Source organism: Zootoca vivipara, chromosome 1 (assembly GCF_965207765.1).
Source record: "Zootoca vivipara chromosome 1, rZooViv2.hap1.1, whole genome shotgun sequence".
Lineage (NCBI taxonomy): Eukaryota > Metazoa > Chordata > Lepidosauria > Squamata > Lacertidae > Zootoca > Zootoca vivipara.
In genome coordinates, this window is record NC_142582.1 from 59,984,576 (window position 1) to 59,996,503 (window position 11,928).

The 11,928-nt window shown below is 41.8% G+C and overlaps 1 protein-coding gene across 1 annotated transcript in view; it reads left to right on the forward strand.

Annotated features, from left to right (window-relative positions):
- The first annotated feature begins 32 nt into the window (after positions 1-32).
- MUC2 (mucin 2, oligomeric mucus/gel-forming) overlaps positions 33-11,928 on the forward strand; it is a 60,643-nt gene continuing 48,747 nt past the window's right edge. Inside the window, exons 1-12 of the mRNA XM_088651931.1 lie at positions 33-152; positions 1,437-1,701; positions 3,718-3,832; positions 4,804-4,894; positions 5,642-5,751; positions 6,027-6,243; positions 6,641-6,766; positions 7,282-7,399; positions 8,400-8,538; positions 9,068-9,178; positions 11,040-11,109; positions 11,583-11,720. Coding sequence (XP_088508057.1) covers positions 83-152; positions 1,437-1,701; positions 3,718-3,832; positions 4,804-4,894; positions 5,642-5,751; positions 6,027-6,243; positions 6,641-6,766; positions 7,282-7,399; positions 8,400-8,538; positions 9,068-9,178; positions 11,040-11,109; positions 11,583-11,720 — 1,570 coding nt within the window. The 5' untranslated portion in view covers positions 33-82. The remainder of the gene's footprint in view (positions 153-1,436; positions 1,702-3,717; positions 3,833-4,803; positions 4,895-5,641; positions 5,752-6,026; positions 6,244-6,640; positions 6,767-7,281; positions 7,400-8,399; positions 8,539-9,067; positions 9,179-11,039; positions 11,110-11,582; positions 11,721-11,928) is intronic.

Consider the following 11,928-nt stretch of genomic DNA (forward strand, 5'->3'; position numbering starts at 1 on the left):
CGTATGGTAGCATGAATAGCACAAATGGACATTATATAAAGGATGGCCATAGAGGGACTTCTGTCCTTCCCTCTTAGCCACCATGGGGCTAAGGCTTACCAGCCTTTTGACACTATGGCTGGCCATCTGCTATGCATCTGAAGTTAGAAAAGGTAAGACTTCTAAAGGAGATACTGTGGGATTGTCCAGTGGGGAAGCCTGGGGAACACTCACTGGCTGGTGCAACGTGTAACAAGTAAAATATTTAAATTGCTTGGCTAATCAATAAGGTTTTTGAGGATAGGAAAAATAGTCTGTATGGTGAGCACTGGGTGCTTTTGCTCTCTGCTTATAATATATAGTATTCTGGATGATGTGAACTAATATGCTGGCAGAGTTAAGGCAAAGGCGATTCTGCCTCAGGGAATTTGTGGTAGGAAGGGAAAGATGTTGTACAGTAGCCTTTACCAGCCTGGTATCCTCTAGATGTTCTGGGGTTGAACTCCCATCACCTCCAGTCAGCACATCTGTGGAGGACCACAGGCTGGAGTAATTTGTTGCCTTAGATTATCTTGACGGCTCTTTCAGCGCTATAATACTGATTTGCCATTATAGTTCATAGATTATAGAGCAGAGAACTGAAGAAGGGACCCTGAGGTTCAATGCCCTGCAATGCAGGTATCTCAGCATAGCATCCATGGCAGATGACCACTCAACCTCTGCTTAAAAGCCTCCAATGAAGGAGAGTCCTCCACCTGAGGAGGTCTTGCTTTCATCTGTTAGTTAGACAAACAAGGCCCAGCTACAGGTGCTCAACTGGGCTTTGCAACAGCAGATCCTTATGGATTCGAAGAATCCACAGGTTTTGCACAGAGAGAATAAATACCAAAGACCTGCAGATGGTGTAGAACTTTCTTTGGAAACGGAAGCTAAATGGCCCCATCATTTATGGATATAAAGTTGCGTCAGCTGGCATATGTGGTAGAGAAACTTATTTTATTTTTAATTAAGTAGGAGATTCTGTGTGCGACTGGCAGAACCTTTGCTAGAAGTGCTTCGGTGGTTTTGCATAACCGTCCTAAGCTATCCGGATGGATAAATAAATGGTAACCAGAGAAATCATGTAATTGTTGCATTGGTGTGCAGCACTTCACCTGTGTCCCAAGGTTGTATGTTTCACAGCTTTATGGCGAAGATCTTGCTGTAGCAGCAAGTCCAGTAATATGTGTGTGCCTTTTTCAGAGCATAAGTGTACATATTGCTTGATATGTTGCGTCGGTAACTATAAAAAAATGAAATACCAACATTGCAGTAGAATGTTTAATCCTGGTTGTTGACCCCTTTCCCTTCAGAAGCTCTTTGGATTTTATGGCTTGTTTTTCTTTAATTATGTGTCATTTTTTCTGCTTTATTGTTCCATGGTTGCACTCAGTGGTTGCTTTGTCCTCATTTTTCAGGAAGAACTTCTAGCCATGGCCACTATGTCTGCAGTACTTGGGGGAACAACCACTTCAAAACCTTTGATGGAGATTTCTACCAGTTTCCTGGTGTCTGTGAATACAACTTTGTTTCTGACTGCCGTGAATCTTACCAGGAGTTCTCTGTCCATATCCAGCGTGAGCTGAATCAGCAAGGGCACCCTGACATTCAATATGTCCTTATCACCATTAAGGATGTTGCAATCTACCTCACTCACAAGATGGTGGTGGTGGATGGGCAAATGTAAGTTCTTCCCATATTATTATGCTTCTAAGGCTTCCAGTGTTTAGCCACAGTTCTTTCACAAAAAGCTCATAATATTAATTGTGGCAACAACTTCCCGCTACTCAAAATAAACTTGAGGGAAATGCATTGTGTAGAAAGTCAGGGCATAGATCTTAAGGAGTACTGCCACTGAAATCTTGTCTTTTCGAAGTGAGCTTATATTGAAAACTGATATTTTCAAGCTATCTCTGGCATCTTTCAGCTCTTTAGTTATACTTCACATACAGTGATCTCCTTTAACAAAAAGACACCCAGAACAAGGCATTGACTGTTATGTTTCCTGGCTTCCCTAAGTCTCACAGTACACACTGACCACATGCCCAGTTACAGTGAAGGGCTACAACTACAATATACCTGTCCCTATTTATGCTGGAGATGGAGGAAGCTCAGAGAGACACAACAGCAGCTCTCCTAGCTATGCGAACACCATGTGAGAATGACACTTTTAGCCTGCTGATGGGCTAGTTCAATTTGGCCTTTGTGAACTTTTGTTGTTTTTCCAAACCTATCATAGCTGAGATGGATCGTGGTTTTTCTTCTTAAAGTAGTAATTTGTAGTCAGATGGACATTCCACATCAGATTATTGTGTTTGAAATCCTTGCCAAATGTTGGGTAATTGGCTTAAGGAAACATATTCCTTCCCATAGTGAATGTTAATATTTTCCTTTTCCTGTAATGTGACCTGTTCCACTATTCTTAGGTTGACTAACAAATTACTCTGCAACAAAGGCTCTGGCATGAGTAAAACCACTTATGCAGTAATATCCTACTTTGGAAATATAACTCTTGTGTAGCAAGAACTTAGTCTAAAGGGCACTTCAGTTAAAATCAAGAGGTGTGTTGGGGTGGAGGTGGTCAATCTATCAAGTATTGATTTCCTCATAATCCATTCATTGTAAAGTGAGTTTAGAGGCACACAAGCCCCGTCCCATATTAAGGGAATCATCTATGTAATACTGCTACACCCGTCCCATCCTACTCTGGATACATATGACCTGTACAGACTGTGATCTACACCCGCACATAAGCTCACCAGACAATGGTAGGAGACGTCATGCCAGCAGAGTCAAGGACAAACCAAGGTCAGGCACAGGGAACCAATTTGACTTCAAACATGATCCAAGGACAGCATCAGCAGGTAACAGGTCCAGGGACCAGTAACACAGGAAACAAAAATTCAGGTAGGGTAATTCACAGGGACCTTAGCTTGTGGCATCTCAGGCCACATGGAAACCTAGCTACAGGTGGTTAAGACTGAGGAATACCCTTACTCATAAGGAAACCTTTACCTTGGAGTCACATTGCAACTCTGGGCTTTCAGTTGCACACTTTTTCATTTACCCATCAGTGGAAAGGGCTGCATCTCAGTGGCTAAACCTATGTTTTGAATGCAGAAATCCCCAAATTCAGTCATCATTACCTGCAGGTAGGGCTAAGAGAGACTCCTGTTTGAAACCCTACAGAGCCACTGCCTGTCATTGTAAACAACACTGAGCTTGATAGACCCATTGTCTGACTTTGGACAGCTTCCTGTGTTTCTAAGATCTTCAGCCAAGGCTTGGGTCTTTAAGAACTTGTATTAATAAGCACTAGTGACACTGTGAAATCTAAAGCACAGGATGACTAGGAAATTTCCAATGGAAACATAGAAATAATAAATAAATATTTAAAATAAGCACCCTCTTAATCTGGTGAGTAAAATTTGACCATCCATTTTCTTAGATGAATGCTGAATCTTGAATGCAGAAACTGAGATAAACCTCACAGATTTTAACAGGCCATGAATAAGATTCTGCTTATCTCTGCGTATTCGTGTTCATTTTAGACTGGAAGTTGGGGAGTATACTGCGATGGTATAAGGGTTGTAAAATAGATCTGAGAAATTCTGCAAAGGTGTGCTTTCTCATCTAATGCTGGGGCTGTTGCTTGCAATGGAATTTAATAAAAACTCTGTATGACTTTCTTTCCTATAGTGCAAGGACTCCGTACTATCATTCTGGTATTATGATTGAGAAGAATGATATGTATACCAAACTCTATGCCAGAGTGGGCCTAGTTTTGATATGGAACAGAGAAGATGCTTTGATGGTATGTGTGGCCTTCAGCTTCTATTATGATACTTTGGTATAGGGTTTATGGCTCAGGCCCAGCTCACTCAAGTGACCAATTTCTGCCCTATGTCGCTGTCTTGTGATTAAGAGCACCCAACAGAACCTTCTCGACTGCAAGGGAAAGTAGAGAACCATTCTTGGTGGCTGCTCTACAATTCATCTGGAATTCAATGCTAGTCCTGCTTAGAGTAAGCCCATTGAAGTTAATGGACATGACTAACTTAGGTTCATTAATTTGAGTAGGGCTTAGTTGAATACAAACCTCTGGGAAGAATTCAGTATAGCACTAAGAAGATAGTTCTATCGGTGCAAGCATTTCAGTTTACTAGACAGAATGATCTCCCCTTTTCTCTCCACATGCTCTGTCGTGGATTTTCCTCCAACCCCTGCAAGCCAATTTGGGGAGGCATGGCAGTGAGTGGGCTCAGGGCAGCCTCGAGCAGGTCGGGCGCCCTGGCGCTGAGGGGCGGAGATCGCTCCGGCGCCCCCGCCCTTGCAGGGCGCAGCATGGCTTCCGCGTGGCTTTGCCGCGCAGCGCCCCGCCTACCAGCCCGGCGCCCTAACACCCCGCGCCACCGAGACTCTACCTAGAGCCGGCCCTGAGTGGGCTAGGAGAGGAGCCAAAAGCCCTATTCTGTTAGCAGAAGTCCTTCCACTGGCTTCCAGTAGCAGAACTCATTAGTTGAACCTGGCCCTTCCTTTTTAGCCTCTTTTTTTTCTAAAGCAATTGTTTTGCTTGTAACCTTAGAATCACCCAAATCAAACTCCTGACAACTCTGGTTGAATGATCTCCTGTGGCAGGAAAGGAAAAATCATATGCTTGAGACACTGGACCACCAATGTCAGTCAGAGCAGCCATACTGGTCTGACTCAACATAAGGCAACTTTACCTTATTTCTTTACTACAATAGCTGATATGTTCCTTCGGGTTTTCATTTTTCAATTTAGATTGAACTGGACACCAAGTTTAACAACGGTACTTGTGGTCTTTGTGGGGATTACAACGGCCAGCAGGTTTACAATGAATTTCTCTCCGATGGTAAGTGGGATAACATTATAGAGAAATGATTGTTATAATGAGTTACAGAATATGAGGAGTTTAAATGTGCAGTTGAGAACAAAGCAACGGTTTCTGTACTGAGTGGTTAGAAAAGTACAGAGAGATTAAAATGCATACTGTTTCTAAAAGCATGGTCCACAAATTTGGAATGAATTCTGTGGGTGACGTCCAACTATGTCATACTCACGGAAATCAAGGAAATTATGTAACATGTTCATTTATTTCAGAAGGTCTGATCTGTATATGACTGATGTTGGTTGGACATCACCCTAAATTAACAAAAGCAGATTTGAAGATGGTCAAAAACACTATTTAACCTGGTGTTCATTTGTCAGATCAGGGTGGCTTAAGAGCAGCATATTCTTCTAGGAAACATGTGAATGTTTAAATGATTGATGGCATTCACTGTACAGATTGTGAAAACACAACACCTTCCTATAAATCCAAATTTAAGCCCAGAAATTCATGAATTCTCCTGTAAGCATTGGTTTAAAATGTAGAAAACATTCAAAATGTAGTGTATTTCAATTAATCTTTGAATGTATGAGCAAAAAGGTGTTTAATTTAAAACTTTAAAGGGTATAAGTAATCCATAGTAAGTGAACAGTACCATCTGGTGTGAAATTATGTCTCTAAACTCTGGTTGTGACACTGAGAGCAAAATGAAGATGCTGTTTGTTATGGTTAACGGGAATAAGAGAACATGCTGCTCACTCTTTCTCACAGGACTGAGCTACAATCCAATCACATTTGGAAACCTACAGAAGATTAATAAACCCAATACAGTATGTGAAGACCCTGATGAGACACAACCTATTGAATCTTGCAACCAACATGTAAGTCTTGAAAACTGTGTTACACGGTACATACCAGGAATCGAGATACCTGTCTCTGTTAGAGAAATAGCAAGTGTGTAGTAAGGTGTGCAACCACTTTATGATGCTCCCAGTTCTTGCTCTGAATTGTAAGATAGAGGAAAGGAGAATAAGAATGGACAAACATAGACTTTTGTGAAAAGCCTGGACCTTCTTCCTTGTGTTAACTAGGGCCACTTTGGAAGCTGAAACAGAGCTTGGGAGGCCTGTTAAACTGTACTTTCCTCTATTTCTAGCGTGAGGAGTGTGAGAAGCTGCTGACTGCTCCGGCTTTTGCGGATTGTCAGTCCCGCCTGAATCTGGAACAGTATATCCAAGCTTGCATGCAGGACAGATGTGCTTGCCAGCAAACAGAGGACTCCTTCTGCCTTTGCAGCACCATCTCAGAGTTTTCCCGCCAGTGTTCCCACGCTGGTGGCAATCCTCAGAACTGGAGGACATCACACCTGTGTCGTAAGTGATTAACTGGGTTCATGTAAGATGCAGCCAGGAATGTTTAACAGGGGAGGGTGAAATCTCTCTTTAAATTCATGTAACTCAGGATGGTCTTGAAAGGTCCCCATCCTTAAGGTTAATTTCCAAACAGCAGTCTTGGATCCAATCCCGTATTCTCATAGTAGCCAAGGAGAGCTTTCCCATTGATTTTGGTGGAAAGAGTTTTTGAATAATTGTTTTCATGCTGGAGAGGCAAGAAGAACAGGAAAAAAAACTTAGGAAATTGTGTATTTAAATCCTACTGAAACTAATTAGGATTATGGTTTTAGCTGTGTGGATTGTCTTTCTTTTGATTGAACCCTAATTTCATGTCAATGTTTGCATATAGTCAGTGCTATTTCTTTAATTATTTTAGCTAAGTCATGTCCTGGAAACATGATCTACCTGGAAAGTGGCTCACCCTGTATGGACACCTGTTCACACCTGGGGATCAGCAAACTATGTGAAGAACACTACATGGATGGCTGTTTTTGCCCTGAAGGTAACAATTTATGTGTGACCTAGTGGATACAACAATGGGCTTAGAAATGGGAAACCCAAGTTCAGATCCCAACTTAGCAGGGTGGCCATGGCCAAGTGGCTAAATTACCTCTCAGGGCTACTCCAGTTAGATTCCAAGCACACTTAGTAGGAATAATGCCTCACTGAATTTGGTGAGAGTTAATTTTAGGTAAAGTAATTTAGGATTTATTTGAAAAATGCTGCTATGAGCTTTTTTTTTGAGAAATATGGGCTAGAAATATTACAGATAAATACAAATATTTGTCAGGGTTAGGCTGGAAGTATATTCTGCTAGAAGCCACAGTAAAAGCATCAACCCATTCTCTGGATGGGTAGGCTAACCTCTATCATTAGCTTAGAGGTTTTGTTGAGAATTTATATCCCCCAAGAGTTCTTCCAGTCTTGTAGTGGGTTAAATCCTATTCAGTTCCTCTTTAAGTATGCTAAGGTGTGCAGCCTTGGATTGTCATGAACTATGAGCATCTTGTTTTGCAGGCACAGTATATGATGATATCACTGGGAAAGGCTGCGTGGCCACAAGCCAGTGTCACTGCAAACTTCGTGGGCAATTATTCCCCCCTGGTAAAAACATCACCAATGACTGTGAAAGCTGGTAAGCCTATCTGTGCCCTCTGAGAGTAATTATAGCTTTTTATTTCAGAGTTGTCACTTAAAGGATTCTTGTAGGGATGTGAATGTCTGGACAAACACCTTGTACCGTCACAGGCTTTCATAGCTAAAACACAGTACAGTGGTACCTCGGTTTATGAACACAATTGGTTCCGGAAGTCTGTTCATAAACTGAAGCGTTCATAAACTGAAGCGAACTTTCCCATTGAAAGTAATGGAAAGTGGATTAATCCGTTCCAGACGGTCTGCGGAGTAACCGTTCATAACCTGAAGCGAACTTTCCCATTGAAAGTAATGGAAAGTGGATTAATCCGTTCCAGACGGGTCCGCGGAGTACTTAAACTGAAGCGTTCATAAACTGAAACATGGGTGTAATTGGTTCCGGAAGTCTGTTCATAAACTGAAGCGTTCATAAACTGAAGCGAACTTTCCCATTAAAAGTAATGGAAAGTGAATTAATCCGTTCCAGATGGGTCCGCGGCGTTCATAAACCGAAAATTCATAAACTGAGGTGTTCATAAACCGAGGTTCCACTGTATCATTTTATGCTAAAACATAGACCACTTGTTCTGGGAAGCCCTGGTGAAAAATTGCCCAGCATTACCAGTTACGTACCTATCTGATATTGTTATATGAGCCTAAATCTCTAATTGTAAAAGCATATTTCAGCAGCAGCAGCAGCAGCAGCAGCAGCAGCAGCAGCAGCAACAACAACAACAACAACAACAACAACAACAACAACAACAACAACAACATTTTTTGGGTTGGAAAAAGGGGATTGCTGCTGCCACTTTATCATCAGCACCTTTATGGCTTGCTGAATCTGGAATGTTTTGAAAAAGAAGAGGTTATAATGTCCAAAAGTGTTATGAATCATTTCCAAATTGACCTGCTGTCGTGGCTCCACTACTGTGGTGCAGGTACTTCTTGTATAATTTCTATATGTCCAGATCCCGCTTTTGATTTCTTGTCTGTCTTCACAGCATCTGCCAATCAGGTAGATGGATATGCCAGGATTTACCCTGTCCCAGTAAATGTGCAGTGGAGGGAGGATCTCACATTACTACCTTTGATGGAAAGAAGTACACCTTCCATGGTGACTGCTACTATGTGCTGAGCAAGGTACGTGCACCAGACACTTCTACTCTGGTCGAAGGAATTATGCCGCAGTGGGGTAGGGTAACCTTCCTACAGAGTGCAGGTGATTGAGAAAGGGCTAGCCCTCCTGCCTTGGATGCAGTGTGTTTGTATGTCTGTGTGGCCACACCTGCTTTTGTCTGGGTCACATACCCTTGGCTGAAAATCATTTCCTACTCTTGCCTGTATCTTTGTATTGCAATACTGTACAACTGAATTTAAGATAGGGCTAAAATGAGGATTGGGAATGCAAAAATAGGAATTGGAAAGGAATGGGGAATGGCAATTTGAGGTTAGATGTCAAATATTTCCCAGAAGGAAGGCTTATACTCTCCCTGACAGAAAAAGGAAAAGAAAGGCCTGTGACCTGGATCGTGGAATGTGACATCCTTAAGGTCAATGATTTATTGCACTTTTTGTCTGAACAGGTAATTTCACCCTATCTGTGAAAGGAATCATTTCATAGCAGCAAAAGTTGACCACTTTGATTGTATTTGTTCTTCTGTAATTGCAGAGCATACAGAATGACTCACATGCCCTCTTGGGAGAACTAGGCCCATGCGGTTCTACTGACAAGCAGACATGCCTAAAGACGGTGGTTCTGTTAATAGACGAGAAGAAAAACGTAAGTTTAGGGTAATGATGGTATGGCTCTGAGCTAGTTCATCCAGAATATGATGCCAAATAAATGTTTTCTTCATAACTCAAAGATATAGGCAATCAACCATATTCTAAGATTCCCAACCCTCCCCTTCCATTGACACCTTATTCCATTTGTTCATACTTCTTGCTGAGCTTCCGGGGGGGTGGGGTGGGTGGGTGGGTGGAATTATGTAATATGTAATTTTACCATTCCAAGAGGTTCTGGTTAACATTTAAACTTCTGAACATTGGTCCAAGCGTCTGAATTACATTGAACAATAAACCAAACATATAAATCCTCATTTCGGGTTTTTAAAAAAATATATTTTATTTACTTTGCTTATCTTGTATGTGTTTTTACATCCTCTTTAAATCCAAGTCCACATTTCCATGACTTTCAGGTTCTATTTATTTTGTCATATCTTCCTTTTACATATTTCATACTTAATATGTTTGTAAAATATACTCTGCCATTGGCCAGAAATCCTTGCCAAAGATTTGATAAGAGATTTTTCAGCTTATTTCCTCATGTCATAGTTCTGCGCTGTACACTCATGACTACTTAGCTGCCAATTGCCAAAGGGTATGCAGACTTTACAGCAGGGGTGGGTTTTACCTGTGACCCACCAAATGTCAATGGACTCCTGTTCTCAGTGGCAAAGGATGATGGGAGCTGCAGCCCAGGAACATTTGGAGAGCCACACTTTCCCTGCCCCTTGCTCTGCAGATGTAATCCGATCCTGTTTAGCTTTCTTCAGTTTAGGAATGTGTAGTTCTATGAAATACTTCTTAGCAAATAATTTCCAGCATCTGAAAATTGAAGAAGACTGTCTGGAGTCACTGACCCCCCAGCCCCAGCCCCAACACACACACAAGGGTGTGCAATCCAAGCAAACTCCAAAAGGGTTCCTTTCTCCACCAGGTCCTAAAAGGTAGCTGGCATCCTCCCTCCAAAACCTGATTTGTCAATCTGGTCAGCTACTTTGTTTCTAGGCAACTGGCTGTGGCTACATTAAGAACCCAGGGAGGGTTATGGGCACTGAGATAATTCAGAATTGGTAAGGAGTGGATGCTGGGCTTACAAATCTCTCCCTGGCCCTGGTTTGTGAACATGATATGCATCCAAATGCCTACTATGATCTGCCTGCTTTCTGCCAGAGCTGAATGTAACCCTCCCCCTCCCCATGATCTACTTTGGGGGAAGAGTGAAGTAGGCTGAGACACATTGCCTGATTGAGTACACGGGTGCAGGATTGCAGCCACTGTGCAGCTGTAAACTGGCAAAAACTGAAAATGTATGAATGCAATCACTTTTAAAATTGGAGGTTTTAATACTTTCTTGAAAGAACAAAACTGAAAGCAACAGAATTAGGAACTGCTGATAAACGAAAACAATGCTTTGATTCTTCTTATCTAATTTTTGGATGATTTGGAAATGTGATGGTTAATAAGCAGCCAGAATAATGAAAGTCAGATAAATTCCAGTCCAAGAAATGTGCATTCTATGGTTCAAGCTGCTCTCCAGTAGGGATTTACACAACATTGTGCATGAGTGGTATGAATGGGCATTCATGTGTGTGTTTGTGCACATACAAGTTCCATTGCTTAGTTCTTTGGGTTGCTTAAGCTCTTACCCATCTTCCTGTTGTCAGATATAAGAAAACTGTCAATGTCCAAAATTTCCAGGGTGGGTCCCTTTTGGGTATTACAATCATTATTATTAATGTTCCTTTAACATGACCCCCAGGTCCCTTCCAACTCTAAAATGGTATGATTCTATCACATTGATCTCCCTTTAAGACCCTGAGGTCACACTAACGTAGGCTGTTTCTCTCTTCACACAGGTCGTAGTTTTCAGATCAGATGGTACCGTATTACTGAATGAAATAGAAATTCATTTGCCTCATGTAACAGGTGAGGAAAGGAGCCCTCAACTTCCACCCCACCCCACCCCACCCCACCCACTGTCTAAATTGATGGTTCCACAAATCCTTAGATGTTATGGAGCATGATTAAATGAAATGCAAAATAAAAGATGCTGGAAAGGAGGGTGAGAAAATATACTCCTTGGTTTATTTCACAGGGAATTATCCAAATGATTGTTTGTCCTTGACTGGGGACTCTTCCCTGTCCCTTCCCCTTTTCATATCTGCCCCCCTCCCTGACGTTTTCATCTTCTCCTCATTGAGAAACCATTCCAGGCCAACACCTAACTTTTCTTGCTCTCCTGGCTGGTTATTCAGCCAATGACAATGTTCTTCATAACAGCAAAGGTATCTAATATGGGCATCTGGTATAATACACAATGGATACTGTTTTTGCCCCTCTGGTTTGATGAGTGCGTTACAATAAGCAGGTGATAACTTGGCCTTCCTTTTGTTTTTCAGCCAGCTTCACAGTTTTCCAGCCATCTTCAAACTACATTATTGTGCAGGCGACCTTCGGCCTCAGGCTGGAGATCCAGCTGGTTCCAGTTATGCAGCTCTTTGTCATTGTGGACCAGACTGCCCAGGCAACTCTCCAAGGCAAGTCTGAACTGCAGGGAAGAGGAATCCACCAATAGCAACACTAACACTAACAAGGGGGTGTTTTTTTAATTAAAGATACATGGGGTCAAATACCTACCTGCAAAAAACTTGTTTAGTCAATTTTTTATTTATTAAGACATTTTTATCTCCATAAATTGTCTCAAGGCAATAAATTGTAAATCGTGACACACACACACAAGTATAT